Source organism: Octopus bimaculoides, chromosome 9, assembly GCF_046866305.1.
Source record: "Octopus bimaculoides isolate indiv1 chromosome 9, ASM4686630v1, whole genome shotgun sequence".
Classification (NCBI taxonomy): Eukaryota; Metazoa; Mollusca; class Cephalopoda; order Octopoda; family Octopodidae; genus Octopus; species Octopus bimaculoides.
In genome coordinates this window covers 22,160,698-22,187,565 of record NC_142936.1, presented here as the reverse complement: position 1 = coordinate 22,187,565, position 26,868 = coordinate 22,160,698, and the positions used below count along the sequence as shown (strand labels likewise).

At 38.0% G+C, this 26,868-nt stretch overlaps 1 protein-coding gene across 4 annotated transcripts in view; it reads right to left on the bottom strand.

The window, feature by feature from the left end:
• Window positions 1-26,868, bottom strand: part of LOC106868019 (transient receptor potential cation channel subfamily A member 1) — a 164,142-nt gene that overhangs the window by 130,859 nt on the left and 6,415 nt on the right. The window contains exon 1 of one of the 4 annotated variants that reach the window (XM_089357266.1): window positions 18,651-18,913. The exons of 2 other annotated variants lie outside the window; for them this stretch is intronic. In XM_089357266.1, the coding sequence (XP_089213392.1) occupies window positions 18,651-18,673 (23 nt within the window). In that variant the 5' untranslated portion in view covers window positions 18,674-18,913. Of the gene's footprint in view, window positions 1-478; window positions 586-18,650; window positions 18,914-26,868 lie in introns of those variants that run through there. One more of the 4 variants, XM_089357267.1, reaches the window with a different exon arrangement.

The following is a 26,868-nucleotide window of genomic DNA, read 5'->3' as shown; positions in this document are numbered from 1 at the left end:
GAATAAAAGATGGAATCGTTACGGCTAAAACGTCTTTGAGATTATATCTGCTCGACAGAGAGAAGCTGGGTTAACAATAATAAAAATGATATAAATAAATAATAATACAATATTCTGGTGCAGTACCAGGCACGGACTCTCATGGCTTCTGATCTTAATTGATTACAAGTGCTATCATATACATGTTTGTGTTGGTATAAAAAATATGGGCTACAGCAAATATTCTGCTCAGTACCACAAATTTGCTTGTCAGTTGTTTGACTTTAACCAGTTGAGCATGTCTCTTAGTGGCTGACGATATGTGCATCTCTGATCACGAGCAGAAGTAGCTAAATATTGAGAGGAATTATTTGAGGCTTGAGTAATTTACCTCTGGAAACATGGGTGTTTCGTTCAACATCCTTAAACAATCCTTATTCAGGGACCTTTTGAGCGGGATGGGCAACTCAACCTGAAAAAAAATCTAATTGAGCCTCACCTGCAAGGTCATCTGTTGTTTATCTTGATATGAGATCATTATGTCGTGTACATATGGCTGATGCATGTGCCTGGTGTACCTTTATCAGACGAGTAGTCATGATGGGTATACTGGGCTTCGTATATTTATACCCTTGTGTCACTTTGGTAGCATGCGCTGCTCTCTCACTCAACAAGAAGAAGAAGAAGAAGAAGAAGAAGAAGAAGAAGAAGAACAACAACAACAACAACAACAACAGCAGCAATAATGACAATAATAATAATAATAATAATAATAATAATAATAATAATAATAATAATAAGCACCGGGCTGAATAACAACATGGATGTGCTACACCGGGCTCCCTATACAAAAACATATCTAATCCAATAACATCGATGGAATTAGCCAAAAGAACCGGTGGAAGATTTGAAGGAAGCGGTCTTTTAACGAAGATAATTTTTTTAAGAATATTTTTTATTCTTAAAAAATGAAATTTCACTGCAATACAAAGCACAGGACCTCCTATGCACGATGTCTCAATGAAACACGTGCGATCACACACGCAAAACCAACACCGGAAAGTTTACAAACTATATAAAAAAAAAGAAATGGAACAAAATAGTAAGTACATATATTGAATAATTACGCATACACTTGAACGTGTACACAATGATATATACGTTTTGATACCCATAGAACTACACATGCATCTTAATGTTTACAGAACTACGTAAAAATCACAGGACACACTTACGGATACGAAAACACATATCACAAACGAAGCAAAACCAAAACTTTTTTTCTTCCTTCTTTGTTTATTTTCATTTTGTGAACAAATACAGACAGTGAACCATTCATAAGTTTAAAACGCCACACACACACAAAAATACACTATGCCTGGAGATAAATCTATCAACAAAAAAAATACAGATGAATACCGATCTGCTAGCCTTAAAAAACTACGCTACGAGCAATGTTTACATGCTGAGAACTCGGTGACGGTGTTGTCTCAAAAAACTGACCCTAAACAGACAAATCCGTCCCCGAATGTCAACGCCAAAGCTCGTCATGCCTCAATGATAACAAGGCAGATCACAAACCAGAGTGGTTATCGACCGAATCACAAAGGGCCACTCACTCGAAATAGATCTGCTAGCCTTAAGAAGCTACGTCACGAAAGCTCGGAGACGGTGTTGTCTCAAAAAACTTACCCTAAACAGACAGATCCGTCCCCTAGCGTCAACGTCGAAGCTTGTTATGCCTCACTGTTAATAAAACAAAATATAAACCGCAATGGTCATAGACCGGATTATAAAGGACCACTTACTCGGATAATGAACCAGATCCGAGACGAGAAATCTGCTACTGGTTCAAATCTTCCCGACACACAGGAGCTGGAAGTACCCCACAACCGGAATATTCCAACAGATGGCCATCCATGCTCGTCATCAAATAACCAAAAGAAAAAGAATGAAAAATGGTCTAGGGAAGATAATAAAGAAGTTCTTAGAGCCTTCTACCGTGCCATATATTTCCCTACAGATAAATCTAATACTGTACAAACCTACTTAAACTGGAGACAGAAACACCTTGCAGTAAGACCCTACATAGACAGTAATAAACTTGCCAACGTCAGAAGAAACATTATAAAAAAAAAATTACTAACTGAAGTAGAGATTGACCAAATTAAGCAAGCAGTAAAGGATAAAAAGAATGAAACTGCAGCTAAAGAAGATACTACAGAGGAAATAATTATAAACCAGCCCAAGGCTGATGAAAATACAGTAATAATTGAAAGAGTTAAGGTAACTGATAGGCAAAATAAAATACTCTCTGAACCAACCATAAACACTAAGGCAGGTGAAAATCAAATAGATGAAGGAAGTCATACAGAAATCGACGCAACAGAACTACATGATCTAAAAAATCAAATCATGATTGAATGGCTGAAAATTAAAGAAACTAGTATGAATGAACGCGACACTCTCCCCAAAATTCGCAATTCTAACCAAAACCTGAAAATAATTGGTAAAATCCGCCTTGCACTTAAGGATATAATTTCAGCTAATGATGTTGATATTACAGATCTCAACCACCTGTACTATGCATCCGCAAGAATCTCAACGATTCTATGTGGTGAAAAGATTAGAAAAAGACAACACTCCCACAAAAAGCCTTCTTGGCAAGAACGCATTCAACACCAAATTAAGCTGCTTAGATCTGACATAGAATGTTTGAAAAACCTTAAATTTGACAAGAGTATCAAACCTACAAAGACCCAAAAACTAAAGAAAAAATATAACATGAAAACCATAGTTGACATTGATGCCACCATAGAAACCATCAAGCAAAAGGTATGTGCTAAAGCTGCCCGCATAGCAAGGTATGAAAAGCGTGTTAAATTCTTCCGAGATAATAACATGTTCAAAAATAACCCCAAAAATTTCTACAGGAAGATAGGGAAAACACCAGTAACAATAAAGTCTGTCCCATCAAAAGAAGAAGTGCAAGAATTTTGGAATAAAATCTGGGCAGAAGATAAAACACACAATGAAAAGGCCCCTTGGATTGATAGAATAGCTACAGACCTAGACTCCTTAGAGGAGCAAAAGTGGGAGGGGGTCAGGGTAGAAGATATAAGATCTGCTCTCAGGAGGTCAAGCAAATGGAAGTCTCCAGGAAAGGATAAAATTCCTAACTTCTGGTTGAATGCCTTCCCAGAAAGCCATGAACTGCTAACAAAACTTTACAACGATGTTTTGCAAAATCCTAGTTTGATGCCCTCTTGGCTAGTTAATGGTTTAACATTCCTGCTTCCAAAAAATGAGGAAACAAACGAACCAAAAAATTATCGCCCCATAACCTGCTTAACAACAATGTATAAGACGCTAACATCTGTCCTAACCGAGTACACCTATAGTTTTTTAATAGAAAGTAGCATATTCCCTAATGAGCAAAAGGGATGTAAACGTGGATCTTATGGTTGTAAAGATCAGCTACTCATCAATAAGATGATCTTAGAAGATTGTCACAAGCGACACAAAAACTTGTCAATAGCCTGGATAGACTATAAAAAGGCCTTTGATAGCCTACCACATAGCTGGATTAGGAAATGTCTGGAAATGTATAAAATAGCTCCTACTCTGCGAAACTTTTTATCTGTAAGTATGAGATCATGGAGAACCACACTGATGTTGAACAATGACAATGAATCTCTAAATGCTGGAGATGTAAGAATTTCATGTGGCATTTTCCAGGGTGACTCACTATCACCACTCCTCTTCTGTCTAGCCCTAATACCGCTCTCAAAATTGCTCAATGATGCACAGTATGGTTATAAAATATTTGATAAAAATATAAATCATCTCATTTACATGGATGATTTAAAGCTCTTTGCAAAAAATGACCAACAACTCAAAGGCCTACTAGCGATTGTTAAACAATTCAGTGATGACATCAGGATGCAATTTGGCCTTGATAAATGTGCAAAAGCTATCTTTATCAAAGGAAAAATGACAAATACATCTAATGTGAACCTTGACCAGCAAAATGTCATAAAAGAGTTAGAACCAGCGGAGAGCTACAAATACCTAGGGGTAATTGAAGGGGACAATATCAAGCACTCAGTGATGAGGGAAAGGATCAGAAGAGAATGTTATCGCAGGGTGAGAGCAATACTGAAGACAGAGCTGAACGCGAGAAACAGGATCGAAGCGATCAATGCTCTAGCCATACCAGTCGTGACTTACAGTTTCAACATCGTTAACTGGTCAATTACTGAAATATGTAATGTTGACAGAAAAATACGAAAACTGTTGACAATGCATAGAATGCACCACCCTAAGGCAGATATAGAACGTCTTTATCTGCCAAGAAAAGAGGGAGGTCGAGGACTACTACAGCTGGCATTATCAATGAAGGTAGCCACAATTGGCCTAGACACCTATATGAAAAACTCTGAGGACTGGATGCTAAAACTTGTCTTAAAATATGAAAGCAAGAAAGCATCTTACTCAGTAACAAAACAGGCAAAGGAATATCTAAGTGAATTCCAATTGCAACAAATTCAAGAATTAGACGAACTAGAAACACCTGCAGAAAAAGCTAAGCGTTTGAAAACCCGTGCTAAAATTGCTGCCTTAGCTATTATGACTGAAAAATGGCATGGAAAACCTCTCAATGGCAAATACCCAAAGAGAGCGAATAATGCAGATATTGACAAAGCCCTTACCCACCAATGGTTAATGGCCTCTGGATTGAAATCAGAAACAGAGGGGTTTATCATAGCAGCCCAAGATCAATGCCTACCTACAAAGAACTACCAGGCCAACATATTAAAGAACGGCAGCTCCCCATTATGTCGTATATGCCAACAACAAAATGAGACCATCGATCATGTTGTCTCCATGTGCAGTCTGCTTGCGCCTACAGAGTATCTCAACAGGCATGATAGAGCTGCACAATATATTCACTGGGTAATATGCAAAAACCTGGACTTGCCCCATGATAAAAACTGGTGGGAACACAAACCACCCCCAGTACTTGAAAATGATCACATTGCACTCCTCTGGAACTTCACCATTCAAACTGACAGAAAGATAGACGCAAATAGGCCAGACATCATACTGAAAGACTTCAGACAAAAATCATGCCTCCTCATTGATATGACTGTCCCAATTGATATAAACGTATCTGTCAAGACCTACCAAAAACTGAGCAAATATAAAGATCTTGAAATAGAAATTAGCAAAATGTGGAATCTGAAGACGAAAACAATACCTATTGTCATAGGTGCCCTGGGAATGACAGCGAAACGGGCTGATTACTACCTAGCTCAGATACCAGGAAACCCCAAAATGGCTGAAGTCCAAAAGATAGTGCTCATGGGAACTGCCCATATCCTACGTAAAATACTGTCTATGTGATCTCAAATTTTAAAGCAAACATAATTTTCTTATGGTTTCTTAAACATTCACTTGAACAAAACTGTACAAATCCAAATATATGGTACCCTAGGCATAACACCTACATGAACTTCTAACTTGTTGTCTCTTGAGGTCTCTGGGTGAGACTTGGATCCAACTTGTACAAATGCAAAACAAAAGTCAAACATAAAATAATAATAATAATAATAATAATAAGCACATACCCAAGGCGCACAGAGCTGCGCTCGGTAGTGAAGTGAAAGCACGTTATAAAAATAAAACTACTGAACAATAATAATAATAATAATAATAATAATAAAATATTCAGACAAATACATAACAAAAACACCAGGACTTACAAATATATATAACATACAGAAAAATGCACTACTGGGCACTGCACACATCCTACGCAAAACACTTTCAATACAGTAACCATAAGAGCATCACAGCAAACCACAGCACATACCCAAGGCACACAGAGCTGCGCTCGGTAGTGAAGTGAAAGCACGCTATAAAAATAAAACTACTGAATAATAATAATAATCAACTGCGACGATTTGAAGTGGGAAATACGAAGGTTGTGGTAAGTGAAGAGAGTAGACATGATGCCAATAGTAATTGGTGCACTTGGAAGTATCAGCGCTCATCTACCAGCATGGCTGAAAAAGATCGATGCAAGTGTGAAGGTAGAACACCTACAAAAATCAGTATTGCTTGAATTGTTCGCAGGGTTCTTGAAGCATGGCCAGTAAACAACTGTCACCTTAGTCTATTGGCTGTGGACAGCTGACACTTTCCACCATACCAAGCAAAATAAGCTGTGAGTTTTCATATAATAATAATAATAATAATTGATCCTAGAAACACTAGCCATGAACAAGGTAGCGCCAATAATCATAAAATATATAAAACAATCCATGAACAAATAGCAGACAGTGCTACAGCCCCAGACAAAATAGGGACTCATGAAAACCAAAGCCATCCCCATTAGAAGAGGAATATTCCAAGGAAACATGCTCTCTCCATTCTTTTCTGCTTGGCATTGACATCTTTATTTGACATGCTAAACAGAACTAGATGCGGGTACAACTGTGGCGGCAAAGCAATCAGTCACCTCTTATATATGGATGATCTAAAACTGTGCGCTACAAATGATAAACAACCGGAAACATTACTACAGATAGTACGTGGATTTATCAAAGAAATAAACATGAAATTTGGCTTAGAAAAATGTGCCAAAGCAACGTTGAAAAAAGGAAAACTAGTTAAGAGTAGCAACATCACACTAGATAAAGCAATTGAAATAAGAGAATTAGGCCAAAGCCAGACATAAAATACCTAGGAATCAATGAATTAGATACGATACAACACACACAAATGGAAGAGAAAATAATGAAAGAATATTATAGACGAGTTAGATTAATACTAGAAACAAAGCTCAATGCGAAAAACAAGATAATAAGCATCAACACTCTAGCCGTCCCAGTAATAAGTTACAGTTACAATATTTTTAACTGGACTCTAACTGAACTAATCAAAATAAACAGGAAAACAAGAAAAATAATGACAGGATATAGGATGCACCACCCAAAATCTGACATAGAAAGGCTATGTATACAACGTATCGAAAGTGGTAGAGGCCTTTTACAGCTAGAAAACTATTACAAAATAACCACCATTGCATTACAAAAATACTTCAGAAGCAAGAAAAACTAAAACAAATAACCACAAAACACGAATAAAACAAAAAATTGCTTTCCGTCTCTAAGGAAGTTGACAAATACAAAAACGAAATCATAGTACGTAACATCTATGAAAAAAGAAATAAACAACAAAAGCTGTAAAACAACCGAAATCCAAACTAAAACTGGAGCAGCAACGTATCATGATAAAATGATGGCAAGAAAGGCCCCTACATGGCAAATACTGGGTCAAGCTAAACAGAAAGGAAATAGACAAAGCAAAATCCCAATAAAGCTGAGAAGTTCAGGACTTACAGCAGAGATTGAAGGATTTTTAACTACAGCACAAAATCAAAGCTAAGAAGGAATATGTTCACAGACGCAACAGAGTTGGGACCTGTATAACTGGAAGCTATGTCAAACTATGGAAGGACAATAGAAAAAAGATGGTATAGGCACACCCCAGAAAAGGTAATAGAAAATGAGAAAGCAACCATACTCTGGGATATACATATAGAGAAAATGAAGACCAATAGGCCGGATATTGTCAGAGATCACTAGGGAAAAAATATTTTCTTATCGATGTATCAATACCAACAGGTGACAACATTTCCAAAAAAGAAACGGAGGAACTTTCAAAATAGACTACTACAGACAGTACACGGCTTTACCAAGGAAATAGAAATGAAATTCGGATTAGAAAAATGTGCCAAAGCAACCCTGAAAAGAGGAAAATTAGTTAAAAGTAGCAATATAACACTAGATAAAGCCAATGAAATAAGAGAACTAGACGAAAGCCAACCATATAAGTATTTAGGAGTCAATGAACTAGATAGGATACAACATACACAAATGAAAGAAAAAATAAAGAAAGAGTACTATAGACGAGTTAGATCAATACTAAAAACAGAGCTCAATGCTAAAAACAAGATAATGGGTATCAACACTTTAGCTGTCCCAGTTATAAGCTACAGCTACAACATCCTTAACTGGACACTAAACGAACTATGTAAAATAGACAGGAAAACAAGAAAAATAATGACAGGATATAGGATGCACCACCCAAAATCTGACATAGAAAGGCTATATATACAACGCACGGAAGGTGGCAGGGGTCTTATACAGCTAGAAAACTATTATAAAATAACCACTATAGGACTGCAAAAATACCTACTCCAGAGGCAAGGGAAACTAATACAAATAGCCACAAAACACGAGCAAAACAAAAAACTGTTTTCAGTATTTAAGGAAGCTGACAAATACAAACAAGAAATCAATCTACCTAACAAATACGAAGAAGAAGAAGAAGAAACAACAAAAGCTATAAAACAAATGAAATCCAAACGAAAACTAGAACAGCAACGGACCATGATAAAACGATGGCAAGAAAAGCCCCTACATGGTAAATACTGGGCTAAACTAAATGCGAAAGAAATAGACAGAGAAAAATCCCAGCAATGGCTGAGAAGCTCAGGACTCAAAGCAGAGACTGAAGGATTTTTAATTGCTGCACAAGACCAAAGCCTCCCCACCAGAAATTACCAAAAACACATAATGAAAAGAAATATAACAAGTAACTGTAGAATATGTGGAGATGGACACGAAACAATAAATCATATTATCTCTGGCTGCCCAGTCCTGGCTAAGAAGGAATATATCCACAGACACGACAGAGCTGGGACCTATATACACTGGAAGCTATGCCACCATTATGGAATAACAACAGAAAAAAGATGGTATAAACACACGCCAGAAAAGGTCACAGAAAACGAGAAAGCAACCATACTCTGGGATATGCCAATACACACAGATAGAGAAATTAAGGAAAATAGACCAGATATAGTTGTCAAAGATCATGAAGAAAAAAAATGCTTTCTAATTGATGTATCAATACCAGCAGATGACAACGTTTCTCTAAAAGAAATGGAAAAACTTTCAAAATACAAAGACCTGGAAATAGAGATAACTCGAATGTGGAATCTAAAAACAGAAACAATTCCTATCATAGTAGGTGCCTTAGGTATAATAAAAAAATATTCAGACAAATACATAACAAAAACACCAGGACTTACAAATATATATAACATACAGAAAATTGCACTACTGGGTACTGCACACATTCTACGCAAAACACTTTCAATACAGTAAACATAAGAGCACCACAGCAAACCACAGCACATACCCAAGGCGCACAGAGCTGCGCTCGGTAGTGAAGTGAAAGCACGTTATAAAAATAAAACTACTGAATAATAATAATAATAATAATAATAATAATAATAATAATAATAATAATAATAATAATAATAATAATCGGGATTTCCGCAGGAGAGGAAAGTGAATGACAGAATTGGAGGTGGAAGAGATCACAAGAGAACTGGAAAAAAAGACCAAACAGTAGGAAAGCCAAACAACAACATAAGAAATACACTTCAAGCCAAAGAAGAATCTAAATGAAGGCTTGATAATAGTACTACCAATCAAGAAGGGACAACTGACACTAGAAGATTAGGTATTCCTCAAGGTAAGATTAAGAAAGAACAAATGTGGAGAAGGAGATTAGAAAATAAAGGGAAAACTTTAAGACAAGATCTGAGTAGAGTAGAAACCTAGAAACTGAACAAATTAGGAAACACAAGATTTAAATCTTCTCTTGAGAAAAAGTACTAAGTCAAAGAGAAAAAGGATTTAAGATAGTCATAGAAGAGTTGAAACAATGTATCATAGCGATTACAGGTAAGCTTTCCAGATATCAGAAAAGAATAGATCAATATCAACAGAACAGATTGTTCGAGACAGACCAGAGGAAATTGTATAGCCAAATAAATAGTGAAGAAGAAAGAGTAATACCAAATTGGATGACTAGAGGAAGGACAGTACTCTTTATGGAAGACAGAAACAAGGGCAATATAGCTAGTAATTATAGATCAATTACTTGCTTACTATTAGTGTTGAAGCTGTTAATAGGAATGCTCTCAGAAAGCATTTATGAGCATCTTGACAGCCATAATTTGCTGCCAGAAGAACAGAAAGGTTGCAGGAAGCCGGCTTGAGGAACGAAAGCAGTTCTGCCATTCCACTTCCCTCAAACCCTCATTACAATACGATGATGATGATGAGTTAGGGGGAATGCCAAGCACGAAAAGCAGAGTGGATAACGCAAGTGGAAAATCCCTCTGAAAATGCTGGGACGCAGAGCTATGTTATTACAAAAGCAAATATCTTCAAACAAGATAGAAAAGTGGAAAGCAGCAAGACTAGACTTGAGCTATGGGTACTGGTTAAAAAAACATGAGCCTCCGTGAAACCATTGTGATTAAGCTAAATGGGTGCATGTACAAGGAAAGGTACTACTGTGGCTAAGAAAAAGAAGAACCTGTCTAAAACTGAAGGATAAAGTGAAAAGAAAGGCTGTCTCAAATTGCTGATCAATTAGGTGTCTACCAATTAAGTGTAAACGCCTGCAGAAAAAAAACGGAAGTCATATATCAACACCTAGGAAAGAAAATCACCTAATGCCCGTTGAACAGAAAAGCTGTGAAAAGCAAAAAAAAAAAAAAAAACCAACAGAGGAATGAAAGACTAATTCATGGTTGACTAATTCATGGTTGACAAATGAAAGACTAATTCATGGTTGATATATTTATGCATTGCGTAGATCGATTATAGAGAACCATACGACGTAGTATCATTTTCATGAAGCAAAAGATTTCTCGAACTCTTAAAAATCTCGATAAAGGCTTAGTGCCAGTTAGAAAATGCAATGCATCATTAGGAAGTAAAGTTAACATCAGATGAGGTAAGATAAACAAAGATACAAATTAGAAGAGGAATCTTTCAAAGGGACAGCCTTTCTCTCAGCATGTTGGTAATTGCTCGACTATACTAAACAAAGCTAAGGAAGAATAGGAGAATAGGAGTAAAGTGAATCATCTCTTATTTATGACGAATTTAAATCTATATGGCAAAGGCAAGAACCAACTGGACTCCTTAATGCAAACAGAAAGAATATTCGGTACTGACAATGAGATGACCTTTGGTATCGAAAAATATGCAATGATGGAGATGAATCGGGGAAAATCCATGAAAAATAGTGGAATAGGCTTACCTAACGAAGAAAATATTAAATCTTAAAACAGCAGAAATATATATGTCTGGGAATGCTAGAAAGTGAGAAAATGAAAAGTACAGACATGAAGGGAAATCTCAGTAAAGAATGTTTTCGCAGAATGAAGAAAATTCGAAAATCAAACTTTAAAGTAAGGATCATCATAAGAGCAATCAACTCAGGGTCAGTATACCTAATAAGGCAGCGAGTAGGAATTAGTGAATGGAGAAATGATGAGCAGAAGGACATCGAACGAAAAACGATGAAACATAGTGGAATAGGCCTACCTAAAGAAGAAAATATTAAATCTTAAGACATCAGAAATTTACATGTCTGAGAATGCTAGAAAGTGACAAAATGAAAAGTACAGACATGAAGGAAGCGTGTATCCCCCTGTCTGATGTGGACCAGTTGTCCTGGAAAAGAGCAGGAAGAAAAAGAGGGTTAATGAGTTTTAAAGAGATAAGTAGAACTAGAGAAGATAGATCTAGGTTTCTATGAAGAAAGTAAAGAAGAAACACTGCTTAAGGAGATAATAAATGAAGGACTAAATCGAAAAAAGGAAAAAGGATAATGCGGTAAAAAGGAAAGAAGCTTCACTCAGCATTTTATACGAACGAAAGAGATATGCGTGATGGTAAAGACAGTTGACTATGACTAATGAAAGGGGTACTGAAGAAGAAGACCAATGGAATAATCTTGACAGCATACGAACAGACCCTGAGAGTAAACTTGATCAAAAACACAATAAATCAACAAGAATGCTCCCCCAAATGCAGGATGAGCAATATTTCAGAAAAGACCATAGCTCACTTTGTATCAGAATGTCCACCGCTATCTCAGAATGAATATAAAAAAAATACAGATTGGCATGATCAGATTGCTGCTACAGCGCAGTGAAAATTTTGCAGGAAATTTGGCTATGCATGCACAGGAAAAAGCTATAACCACTTTGTGGGAACAGAATGCAAGCTCTCGAAAACTATGCAGTGCAGTTGTGATGGTATTTTCTCATACAAATCAAAAGAAGAATGGAATATTACAGAGTCGATATTGAAGTTATCGACAACTAACATTGTATTTTAACTGACGTGGCCTGCATATTTGATTCCAGAGTAAAAAAAAGAATAATAAAATGGCGGGGAGAGTAGAGTATTATCTCGAATTAAAGTATGAAATCCTCACGTGCTAAAACATAGAAACTAACAAGGTGATGATGGTGCCGATTACTATTGGAGCCTTGTGAAGTGTGTCAAAAAATATAAGAACAAACCTTATAAAACTTGAGTTTAATCTGGAAGTAAATGCAATGCAGAAAACATGTTCATTAGGTTCAGCCAAATATATCCCAAAAGTCCTCAACAGAATGTAGAAACAGGCATGAAAAGCAGGAGAAAACGCTTTTCTAAAAAACAAGCACAAAATACTCCTCATCCTAGATCCAAGTTGTGGTTTTGATAGAAAGCACCAGTTCCGTGAAATACCCATAATAATTCTTTATAATTTGGGGTACAGGACCAGCAATTTTAAGGAGAAACACAGGTCGACTAAACCGACCCCAGTAGGGAGGGTGACAGTCGATCACATCGACCCCAGTAGGGCGGGTGATAGTCGATCACATCGACCCCAGTACTCAACTGGTACTTATTTTATTACCCCCCCCCCCACCAAAAAAAAAGGATGAAAGACAAAGGCGATAAATGGACTCAGAATGTAAAGACTTGGAACAAATACCAATAAGCATTTTGTCCGGCACTTTAACAACTCTGCATGCTTGCTGCCTTAGTGATGATGATGATGATAATGATGATGATGATGATGATGATGATGATGATGATGATGATGATGAAGAGGAAAAGAGTGAGGAAGGAGGAACAGGAGTAAGAGGAGGAAGGAGGAACAGGAGTAAGAGGAGGAAGGAAGGTTATGATCATGACAACGATGACGATGATAATGATAATGATAATTTCTAATTTAGACACAAGGTGAGCAATCGACTCCGGTATTTGAATCGTACTTTATTTTATCGACCTCGAAGGGACGAATGTTAAAATTGACTCTGTTCGGACAGGGAATTCACAGTTTATAAGGAACAAAATAGTAGATAGAAGAATAAAGAGTAAAACAATAGATAGAAGAATATAGACAAGAAAAGTTCACAGCTCATCTTCTTCCAGTGTGTACGGAGGTTGGTCCGTAATTCTGTAAAGATGTAGACCCTTAGGTATAATCCCAGGCAAATCCAGGCAATATTTTGGCAGTATTTTGAATGTTGCGTTCATGTTGAAGGAATAGAATTAAGTGGTTAGCTAGTATGAAAAAACGTCCACGTGGATATATAGAGTGAGAAAGACAGATATCATGATAGACAGATATTGGTTGTGAGTGAGTGAATAGAAGAGAGAGGAGAAAGCGAGAAAAGAAAAGAATGCGATAGGTGTGGGGAAGAATGAATGAGAGCGAAAGTAAAATAAAATTAAAAAATGAAAAATAAAGATAAAGATTGGATGCGAGTATTATTCTTCGTAAGAGTCGGTTCGGGATGAGAGGTCAGGTATTAAGGTTTTGGTAAAGTGGAGGAAGAAGGTATTTATGCCTGTTAATTAAACAGATGAATTCTAGGTTCGGTGTGGTCAGAAAGAGAATCAGTAGGGATAGCTATAAGTAGATGCCTAGCTTAAGGGAGTATATATAGGATAAAAATACAATTAAATGGATAAAGGATAAAACTTAAAGGTTTAAAAATCAAAAATTAAAAATTAAAAAGGTTATAGATTAAAAATCAAATTAAAGATTAAAAAAGTTAAAAACAGATTATTGCAAATAGCTAGCTTCTACGATACTTATGTTAATAGAGAAGGAAAAAAGCGTACGTATATTGTAACGGCCGAGGATGCATATAGGTTAGTATTATGTGTGTTGATTTTGCTTGCATTTGGACCTATGGAAGAATCTAAAGGTGCGATAGAATTTATGTTTACATGTAGAGAACGCTTCGTGTTTTTTATTGAGTAATTGTGGTGAATTATGAATTAATATTTGGAGGGCTTCCTTGAGACTGAGTCCACATGTGGAACGTTGGCCTCGGTATGTGACTCCAGAATCTATTATTACCCAGGATATCCTATATGGCATTTTCTTATTTATCAGATGGTGTATATGGTTGGCTATGGACGTGGATTTGCTATGCTCCTTATAATCTAAATGAGTTTAGATGTGCAGAATACCTTTGTTTAAAATTAATAGTAGATCCGATGTAATGGCTAGTAGAATTGTGTGATATGCTGTGGACAGTACATTTATATATGACGACAACGACGACGACGACGATGATGATGATGATGATAGTGGTGGTGTTGGTGATGATGGTCGTGATAGTCGTCTTTGTCGTGGCCGTTGTAGTGATGATAATGTTTTCTATATTATTTGTTAGCCACTAATGGCTGACCAGAAACATTAGGAGAACGATACGGGATGGTAAAGGACGATACAGAGTGGGATTACATAAAAGCATGTAATATGTAAAATAACAAAAGCAAAGAGAACAAATTCAAACAAGGAATAATTCCCCCAAAGAGGTGGGGGGAATCTGGAGGCTACTCGTGAAAACCCCACAAAACCACAGTCACTCTGATCTCTAGAGCAAGCGCCCTCTTCCAGTTGGCCTCCTCCAGTCTGCAGGCGCCTTAATACAAAGTAAAAACATGTATGGGGAGCAGGGAGGAAAAAAAGAAAACGAATTTTTATACAGGAATTACAAAATGTTCTTCATCTGAAACCATGATGTGTAGTGCGATCGGGAGCATAAATAAACTGGGCTCAACACAAATACCGTAAAAGATAACAACAACGGCAGCAACAACAACAACAGCAGCAGCAGCAGCAACAACAACAACAACAACAACAACAGCAACAACAACAACAACAGCAACAACAACAACAACAGCAACAACAACAACAACAGCAACAACAACAGCAATAGTAATAATTACTAGAGGCACAAGGTCTGAAATTTGGTAGGAGTCGACATAGTCGGTAACATCGAGCCTAGGACTTGACTGGTAATTATTTTATCGACACCGAAAGGATGAAAGGCAGAGTCAGCCAAATCGGAATTTGAGCTCGCATCGTAAAGAGCCGGAAGAAATGTCACTAAGCATTTTATCCGATGCGGAAACAAATCTGCCAACTCGCCCCTAATAATAATAATAATAACAATAATAATAATAATGATAATAATAATAATCCTTTCTACTAAAGCACAAGGCCTAAAATTTTGGAGGAGGGGACTAGTCGATTACATCGACCCCAGTGTTTCAATGGTACTTAATTTATCGACCTCGAAATGATGAAAGGCAAAGTCGACCTTGGCGAAATTTGAACTCAGAACGTAGCGACAGACGAAATACCGTTAAGCATTTCCCCCGGCGTGCTAACGATTCAGCCAGCTCGCGGCCTTAATAATAATAATAATAATAATAATAATAATAATAATAATAATAATAATAATAATAATAATAATAATAATAATCTTTTCTACTATAGGCACTACACCTGAAATTTGGGGGGAAGGGACTAGTCAATTACATTGACCCCAATGTTTCACCGATACTTAATTTATTGGCCTTGAAAGGATGAAAGGCAAAGCTGACCTCGGTGAAATAATAATAATAATAATAATAATAATAATAATAATAATAATAATAATAATAAGAAGAAGAAGAAGAAGAAGAAGAAGAAGAAGAAGAAGAAGAAGAAGAAGAAGAAGAAGAAGAAGAAGAAGAAGAAGAAGAATTTTGGAGCATGCGAAAAGTAAAGGTCGTGCCTATAATAATTGGTGCGTTTTGAACAGTAAGCAAATATATAGACAAATGGCCGAATGAGAAAGAAATAGAATGCCCGGTAGAGCACCTGCGGAAAGACTGTCTCTTAGGGACAGCAAAGATTATCAGAAGGGTTCTAAGCACTTGAAAGATTGATGAAAACTTGTGGATACCTAATGTTACATGTAGTAACCCGCTATCCACATAATTCCTATCAGGAATAAGACCGAAACTGAGCCAAACCAATATAATAGGCAATGAGGTTGGCAATTACCGACTCATTGCTTGTCTTAACCTCCTATGGAGAGTATTAAAAGGTACCCTCGCAAGGAAAATATATACGTTCCTTGCGGAAAACAATCTTCTGCCATTAGAACAAAAGGGATGCCGAAAAGGATCCAAGGACCACTTTGTGATAGACAAGGTTATAATGAAGAACTGTAAACGGTACCAGAAAAACTTATGCATGGCCTGGTTTCTGATCTTAATTGATTGGCAGTGTTATCATGTACATTGTTTTGTCTTGCTATAAAAGATAGGCTACAGTAAATATTCTTCTCAATACCACAGATTTGCTTGTCAGTTGTTTGACCTAAACCAGTTGAGCATGTCCCTCAGTGGCTGACGATATGTGCATCTCTGATCACGAGCAGAAATAGTGGCGGAGCCTCATAGCCATGCGCTGAGGGGAATTCTTTGGGGGTTGGATAATTCACCTTTGGAAACATGGGTGTGTCGTTCAACATCATTAAACAACTCTTATTCAGGGACCTTTTGAGCGGAATGGGCTACTTAACCTGAAAAAAATTCTAGCTGGGCCCCACGTGCAAGGTCATGCGCTGTTTATTTTTAAATGAGATTACCATGACGCGCACGTACGGTTGTGAAGCAAGTGCCTGGTGTATCCGTATCAGACGAGTAGTCATGATGGGTATACTGGGCTTCGTATAGTTCATCCCAGTGTCACTTTGTTGGCATGCACTACTCTCTTACTCAATAAAATAATAACAATAGTAATAATAATAATGATAATAATAACAATAAAAATAATAATTTCTACTATAGGCACAAGAAGACCTGAAATTGAAGGGGATGAGATGAGTCGATTACATCGGCCCCAGTGCGTAACAGGTACTTAATTTATCGACCCCGAAAGAATGAAAAGCAAAGTCGACCCTGGCAGCATTTGAACTCAGAACGTGAAGACAGACAAAATAAGTTAAGCATTTCGCTCGGCGTGCTAATGATTCTACCAGCTCAGAAATTATAATAATAATAAAAAATAATAATAATAATAATAATAATAATAATAATCTTTTCTCTCTTGGCACAAGGTCCGAAATTTTGGTGGAGGAGGCCAGTCGATTAGATCGACCCAGTACGCAACTGGTACTTAATTTATCGACCCCGAAAGGATGAAAGCAAAATCAACCTCGGCGGAATTTGAACGCAGAACGTAATGACGTGTAATCCTTTCTACTATAAACACAAGTCTTGAAATTTTGGAGCAATGGACTCGTCGACTACATCAACACCAGTATTCAAATTGCACTTAATTTATCGACCCCGAAAGGATGAAAGGCGAAATCAGCCTCGACAGAATTTGAACCCAGAGAGTAAAGAGCCGGAAAAGATTCCACTAAGCATTTTGTCCGGCAGCAACGATTCTGCCAGCTCGCTTAACAACATCAACAATAAAATTTGTTGTTGCTGTTGGCACTCTGTCGCTTACGACATCGAGGGTTCCAGTTGATCTGATCGGAACAGCCTGCTCGTGAAATTAACGTGCAAGTGGCTGAGCACTCCACAGACACGTGTACCCTTAACGTAGTTCTCGGGGATATTCAGCGTGACACAGTGTGACAAGGCTGACCCTTTGAATTACAGGCACAATAGAAACAGGAAGTAAGAGTGAGAGAAAGTTGTGGTGAAAGAGTACAGCAGGGTTCGCCACCATCCCCTGCCGGAGCCTCGCGGAGCTTTAGGTGTTTTCGCTCAATAAACACTCACAACGCCCGGTCTGGGAATCGAAACCGCGATCCTATGACCGCAAGTTCGCTGCCCTAACCACTGGGCCATTGCGCCTCCACTAGCAATAAAATTTATAACAATAAAAATAATGACTATTATTATAACGACTTCAAATTTTGGCACATGGCAATCACCAGGAACATTAGGGGAACGATACAGGATGGTAAAGGACGATACAGAGTGGGATTACATAAAAGCATGTAATAAATAAAATAACAAAAGCAAAGAAAACAAATTCAAACAAGGAATAATTCCTCCAATAATAAAAATAACTATTCTTTTTTTACTGTAGGTACAAATCGGGAAACTTGAGTGAAGTGGATAGTCGATTATATCGACCCCGGTGCTCAGGTAGTACGTTATTTTTATCTACCCCCGAAAGGATGAAAATCAAAGTCGACCTGAGCGGAAATTGATCTCAGAACGTAAAAGCGGAAGAAATGCCGCGAAACGTTTTGTCCAGAGTACTAACAATTCTGACAGCTCACTGTCTTAACAACAACAACAATAGCGACAACAACAATGACCACAACAAAGACAACAATAACAACAACAAAAATAATAACAATAACAACAACAACAACATCAACAAAAGTCATAAAAGTTAATTTCGGAACTTACATAGCACACCTTATACGAGACATCTTGCTGAGGTTTTTAGTTTGTAACTGTGTATAAAGTTTGTGTGAGTGTATGTATGTGTGTATGTGTGTGTCTGTGTGTGTGTGTGTGCGTCTGCGCGTGCGTGTTGTTTATTTATTTGTTTGTTTGTTTGTTTTGTCTATGCTTCCGTTTGTGTGGTGTCTCTGTCACGACGTCGGTCTGTCACACGTTGTGTGTCCCTGTCACCACGTCGGTGTGTTCGCTTAAAAAAACAGAAGTTTTAAAAAATTCCAACAGTTGTGATTAGTAGTAGTAGTAGTAGTAGTAGTAGTAGTAGTAGTAGTAGTAGTAGTAGTAGTAGGGCGCAAACACACCCCAGTTAGTAATTGTTGTAAACTGCGTATACTAGGTATGTGTAAAATTGTATAAAGTTTGAAAAAAAAAAAAAGAAAAAAGAAAAGGAAAGAAGAAGAGGTATGTTTGATAAAACTCAGCCTGACTTCGGTTGGCTTCCAGTCAAATCTATACCCTCATAGTGAGATTTATATATATATATATATATATATATATATATTATGTACACGTTTTCTGTTGTTGTTGCCACTGCTACAACTATTGTTGGTTCTGCAATAGTTAATGTTAGTTTTGTCGTCGTCGTCCCGTCGCCTCCCGTCCCGTCGTTGTTACCGTTTTTTTTTTTTTTTTTATCTATTTCTATTTGACTATATTCGCTAAATGATTCAATAAAATCCTTAATTGGAAAGGAAAATATTGCAAAGAAGCAAAAGCAATTCCCTCTCGCACAGTTTACATGTGTATTGTAACTTTGTAAATACGCATGAATCATATACGCACAGACACACAGACACAGAAAACACACATACACACATATCTGTAAACATACACACATACACACACACACACACACACATATATATATATATATATATATATATATATATATATATATATATATATATATATATATATATATATATATGTATGTATGTATGTATGTATGAACGTATGTTATTGTATACAATAAATGCTTTTTATGTATAGATGTATGTATGTATGTACGTGTGTATGTATTTATAGTTGTTTCCGTATGGTATATGAATATATGTATGTGCGTAGAGTTTGTTTTGTTTTGTTTTTGTATATGTTTAATTGTGCATTGATGCATACAGATTCATATATACATGTTGCGTGTGTATGCATTCAATACAAACATCCACACACGCATCCACACACGCATGTGCATTTCTTTGCAAGTACGACCTATCATATACATTCATTCATACACGCATACACATGTATGAATGAATAAATATGTGTGTAAGATTGTGTGTATGTGTGCGTGCGTGTATGCTTGTGTGTGTGTGTGTGTGTGTGTGTGCGTGTGTGTGTGTGTGTGTGTGTGTGTGCATATAATTGGGTCATTATACCCGGTTTGATAAAACTAAGATGATTGGTTAAGTTCAATGAACGAAGTCTGTCAGTGGCTAAAACGGTGAAGAAAAAAATAAAATTATCATAACAAAACGTTTGTTTGCAAACTATTATCATAAAGTATGAGCAATGTGATTGCAAGGGGCGTGTTTTGCTTGTGTAAATAAACCATACAATGCAGTCAAGGGTTTGAAATGTGGTATGTATGTGTGTATGTGTGTGTGTTACATGTCAAAAATGTTGCAGTTAGCTGGCTTGTTCATATCGATCAGTGCTCATACACGCAGTTTCATGTTTCGTTATACGTATTTTTGTTGACAATTTAGGTTGAATGGGACAAAAGGGCTTGAGTCTAAGTCAATCGAATTTTATGTGTAATCGAATGTAGCGATTTTTATACATCACACATAATTGCTGTAGTTATTTCCGTCGAAGACTCCCTATGACAGACAACTAATAAAAACGGAGACACCTATTTAGAACTTTCAAAAAAATACCCAAAAGGCATTGGGGCGAACAAGAGGACTTTAGGGAGGCCCTTCAGTATTGATAATGCGTCAGGCGAGGCAGCTGAATCAGCTGAGCCTCTCAAAATCCAAGGTAAGTGACCTTCTTCCATTCTGTTTTTTCCAATAAACATGGTCTTTTCAGAGTAGGGAGTGTGAATGTTCATGGTCTGAGGCCAGCCTGGAAGAAAGGTCACTTGCTAAACGACCTCAGGTCGTTCCATTTAGATGTGCCTGCAATTAGCGAAACAAGGATTTCTAATGCGCAAGCATTAGCGCCCATTTTTGACGACTGAGATATTCTCATCATATGGTGTGTCGGGAGCGGGCGGCGAGGTGGCAGTGCTATTCCGAAAATCCTTAGATTTCGAAGTAAAAGCAATCTTCTAGGGACCGGGTGGCAGGTTGGTAGTCCTAGATGTGAATGGTTGCAAAGGTGGCGCCCTTAGACTGGTGGTCGTCTATGCCCCTATAGGAGCTGGAAGGCTAGAATTCTTCAGGTGTCTAGAAATTTTCCTGGGAACGTCTCTCAATTTAGTACTAGTGGGGGACTGAAATGGGATTTTCGACTCAAGAAGACGTGTGTGAGGCTGGTACACAGAAGAAGGGGATGCAAAATCCTCGAAGACCTACTAAGAGACTTCCAATTATCTGATAGGTATCGACTGGATTTCTCTGATGTGCCAGTATGGACATGGAGCAACCACAATGGGTCATCCAGATCGTATCTAGATAGAGTATTTGTTAGATCAGAGGATAGAGATAGTGTAGATTGTCCACAATTTAAACTGGTCGGCTACACAGACCACAAGTTTATGATCTGCACAGTCGAGTTAGATAGGACCCGGTTACTGGAAGTTAAATACGTCCTTTCCGGCTCGCAAAGACTACAGGGACCGGATTAGCGAACTAGTTAAGCGGCAGTTGGCGGGGACAATCGTCAACAACCGATGGTGGGCCGCCCTGAAGAGGGCGATTAGAGCAGAATCGATAGCGTTTAGCAAAGAGTTAGCAATAGAAATGAATAGATTAGAAAGCGAACTCGTTAGCAAATTAGAAGAGGCGATTAAAAATGGCATTGCGACCGATGTATTAGCTGCGATAATGACCCTTGATCATTTTTACGAAGCGAAACACGAAGGTTGCGTTGTTAGAGCTAAGGTCCGTGCGCTCAAACAGGAAGGCACTAAAACTGTCCGATGGGAGACACGACGTGGAAACAAAACCACAATCAGGTCTTTGACGGATCGGAATGGGCGCGTTACGCGACTCCGAGCAGATGTGTGCGGCTTTTCAGCAGCACTTCGCGTGATTGTTTGGAGAGGGCAATGGGTCGACGACGGTATTGGACTTTAGTTCGTACCTGGACGGCTAGCGGCGGCTCTCGGCAGCTGACGCGAGGTTATGTGAAAGGCCGATAACAGCCGCTGAAATTTGAGAGGCGATGAGCGTTTGCACAAGTCGCAGATCGCCCGGTTTGGATGGTCTGCCTTACGAATTCTATGTATTCATGCCAGATTTGTTTGGTGACCTCTTGACAGATGTCTACTGCAACTGGCAACAGAACGGGAGAATTCCTAGTGCAGTTGGCAGAGGTGTGATGACACTGCTGAGGAAGGATACCGACAATGGGGACGTACTAGAGAATTTTCGGCCCGTAACTCTGCTAAACATAGAGTTTAACATTTTGACCAAGGTGTTAGCGAAAAGGTTGGCGCTTGTAGCCTGGTCGCAGAAGCGCAAACATGCGCAAACCCGAGTAGATCTATCCACAACAACCTCCTCCTTATGCGATATATCATAGAAAGAGATGGGACCACAGCTGGCTTCGGCGGGGTTCTGATCAATTTGGATCACTCAAAAGCATTCAATAGGGTCGATCATCGCTACTTGGAAGCCGTTTTGAAAGCAGGCGGTTTTGGACTCATTTTCAGAGGCTGGTTCGCTGCAATGCACAGCGGTACCTGTTCAGTGGTCAAAGTAAACGGCCACCTATCGGAGCCGTTTGACATCACACGCTCGATCCGTGAGGGATGCCCGATGTCGCCTCTTCTAAACGTATTGGCATTCGAACCACTGTTGCTGAAGCTGGAATAGCTAAGGGGCATCCCTTTCGAACTGGGACAAGGAAGGACAATGTCAGCATATACGGGCGATGTCACCGTCATGGTGTCGGACACCTCCAAAGTGGAGACGGTCGGCACCATCCTAAAGGAATATGAATTGATTGCAGTAGCTAAAATCAACGTCGACAAATTGGTTGGTTTGTGGTTGGGCTCTTGGAGAGGTGAGACGATGCCATCGGATGGCGTCGTCGGACGCTGGACTGACGGATTAGTTAAAGCGCTCGTGGTCTTGTTTCGTCCCGACCTCCAGGTTGATAAGAACTGGGATGAGGTGGCGAAGAGAGTGGCCAGTCTTACCCAGAAATAAGCTGAAAGAAGCTATCCCTGAAAGGTCGGGTAGAGGTGGTGAATGCTTACATCGCCTCTTCTATCATTTATCGCCTGACTGTCGTGCTTCGTCCCGGTTACTGCTTGACCAGGTTGGAGCCGATGTGCTGTCAGACGGACTCGTCCCAGGTGCGCACAGAGTGATGAAACCGTTCTGCACGCCCTCGTTCAGTGTCCGGGCATTACTGACTTGTAGGGTTACGTTGAACAGCTGCTGTTACGTGTGGGACGGATCCATCTATCGGCCGATGTTTGTAGTCTGTAGTGATGTTTGCACCGCCGCCCTCTTTCAATCGGGCAGGCAAGGCATCTTTCCTTTGCCTGGTGGCTGTGGCAAAAGAGATTGTTTGATGGACAACGATGAAAGGCATGAGAACAGATACATTCCTCTTTGGTAGAGCTCTCATTGACTTTTTCAAGCTTCACTTGAAGAGGAAATTGAGAGTGGAGAGGGAAGTGCTGTCCTCGAATGAGTTTATTGAAAGGTGGGTGAAAGTTGCGAAAATGGCAAGAGTGAATGGTACCTCTTTAAGTGTAGACCTGTGAGTCGGAGCGAAGGAATTGGAGAGGACACTTGCTCCTAGGGTTTCAGGAAAATCTCAGGCAGTGGAGTTCTTCGTTTATCTCTGGAGGTGTTCCTGTATCAGGAGGGTCAAATCTCTATCATTCTCCCTGATTTTTTTTTATCTTTGTATGCTATGCATATGTTCCTTCTTTTCCAATGTATACCGTGTGTACTTTATTTTTTATATTTTTATTTTATTAATTTTTTTTTTTGTTATTTCATTATTATATGTAACCTCCCATACTTTATGTCTGTCTCTGTATTGTCCACTCTCATCTTTCGGCCTTGTGGCAAATAAAGGACACTTTAAATAATGTGAGTTAGGATACACTGTTACAAAAAATAAAAATAAAATTTAGAATTCGATCATAAATCTTCTGGATCAAGGCTGACTCGAGGTTAAACGATAATAACATCATACACGACCTGCAAGGAGGTTTCTACGAGTACGCTTCGTAGAAATAGCAAGCGACTTGCCCTTAAATCACACCATGTCCTAAAGAGAGAGAGAGGTGCAGATGCGCCTTAAATTCAGTAATATATAATAATTCTTTCTATTATAGGCACAAGGCCTGAAATTGCTTTTAGAGGAAGGGACTAGTCGATTTCATCGACCTCAGTATTTGACTGGTACTTGTTTTATCGACCACGAAAGGATGAAAGACAAAATCAACTTCGGCAGAATTTGAACTCGAAGCATAAGGACGGACGAAATACTGCTAAGTATTTTGCCCAGCGTGCTAATGATTCTGCCAACTCGCCGCCTTTTCAATAATAATAATAATAATAATAATAATAATAATAATAATAATAATAATAATAATAATAATAATAATAATAATAATAATAATAATAATAATAATAATAATAATAATAACTTGTTGCCTCTTGAGGTCTCTGGGTGAGACTTGGATCCAACTTGTACAAATGCAAAGCAAAAGTCAAACATAGAATGATAATAATAATAATAATAATAATAATAGTCAAAACGAAGAGCGCGATTTTAGATGTTTTATTTTTTGAACATTTCGACAGAACGTCTGTCTTTCTCAAGTTCAAACCAAAAGGTGATTGAAAATTCAAAATTTCAGAAACCAAACGTAAACTATGAACGTGAGTAATCAGCGTCCATACGTTGATAGAATGACATCATCAGCTTTTGTCAGTTTTTGAATAAGCAGAAAGAAAGAAAGAAAAAGGAAGACGACAGAAAGAGAAAAGAAAAAGAGAGAAAGAAGAATATTCAATCAAACAGTTTTGTATAAATTTGATGATATTCTCCTGTCATCTTATTCATTCCTCCAGGGCGTGATGTCAATAACCCGCAAACATATTTCTCCTCATACATTCTGAGAAGTGAAAGTGGGGTACATTCAGGATATTTTTTGAGAATGTGCACTTTCAAATCTTCTTCAAAATTGCAGCCGCTTGAAACGAAATGTTCAGCAAGTTCTCTGTAGATTATTGAGGTTTGTGTTAGAAAGTAACACAATGCAGTTTAGACAAAGATTCTACCACCAGACGAAGGGTTGCGCCATGGGTACCCCCATGGCAGTTAATTTCGCTAATGTCTTTATGACAAATTTTGAGACAAAGTTACTGATGACTTTCAAATCCCTTCATGGTCATGAACCAATACTCTGGTTACGGTTCATTGACGACGTATTTTTTGTCTGGGAAGGATCACAGGATAGTTTAATGGACTTCTTGCATTTCTGTGATTGTTTTGCTAGAAACTATGGCTTTAAGTCCAATATAAAATTTACGTCTAGTTTTTCAAAAACTAGCGTTGAATTTTTGGACACGAAAGTCAAGTTTTCTGGAGGCAGAATAATGACAGAGTTATTTTGCAAGCCAACGTCATCCCACATATATCTCCACCGCCGCTCCGATCATCCACATCATCTTATTCGGTCAAATCCGAAATCCCAATTTTTGAGGATAAAACGGATTTGCACTGACATAGGGGATTACTGGAAACATGCAAATGCTTTTGTATGTCATTATGTTAAACGAGGTTACAGTGAATCACGTTTAAAGGAAATAGCAAGTGAAATAGCTAAGATTAGCAAAGATAGTAAAACCTACACGCTTAATCTTAGCAAACAAAATACAACAGATTACAGAATTCCTTTAGTGATTAACTGGCACCGACGTTTCGCTGGCATTTCAAAAGTGTTGCATGAAAGTTACCAACATGTGGTGAAAAAATATCCCAGTTTCAAACAAACATTTCCTCAGCCGCCCATTGTAGCCTTTCGACGGAATAAGAACATAAAAGAATTATTGACCTCTATATCTGACTCCAAGAAAACGAACATTGGAGTATCTACACGCTGTACCTTAAAGAACAGCCGCAAGAGAGGTAAGCCCTGTTCATTGTGCAACAACATGAGTGAAGTGAATACCATCAAAAATCATAATAGAAATGTTATGATTTATACAGAAGGGGGAACCTGCAAAGATTCCCATTTAGTGTACGGTGCAGAATGCACGAAACATAACTTGATTTATGTTGGTTGTACAACGGAACAATTAAACAAAAGGTTTAATGGGCACAGATTCGACGTCAGGCACAAGAACAGTAGTTCAACAGAACTTGCTGAACATTTCGTTTCAAGCGGCTGCAATTTTGAAGAAGATTTGAAAGTGCACATTCTCAAAAGATATCCTGAATGTACCCCACTTTCACTTCTCAGAATGCATGAGGAGAAATATGTTTGCGGGTTATTGACATCACGCCCTGGAGGAATGAATAAGATGACAGGAGAATATCATCAAATTTATACAAAACTGTTTGATTGAATATTCTTCTTTCTCTCTTTTTCTTTCTTTTTCTGTCGTCTTCCTTTTTCTTTCTTTCTTTCTGCTTATTAAAAAACTGACAAAAGCTGATGATGTCATTCTATCAACGTATGGACGCTGATTACTCACGTTCATAGTTTACGTTTGGTTTCTGAAATTTTGAATTTTCAATCACCTTTTGGTTTGAACTTGAGAAAGACAGACGTTCTGTCGAAATGTTGTTCAAAAAATAAAACATCTAAAATCGCGCTCTTCGTTTTGACTATTTACCTTCGTGAAGAGTTACGTCAATCCTTTTCAAAAAAAAAAAAAAAAATAATAATAATAATAATAATAATAATAATAATAATAATAATAATAATAATAATAATAGTAATAATAATAATAATAATTCTTTCTACTATAGGCGCAGGGCCTGAAAATTTGGATGAGAGGTTAAGTCGATTACATCGACC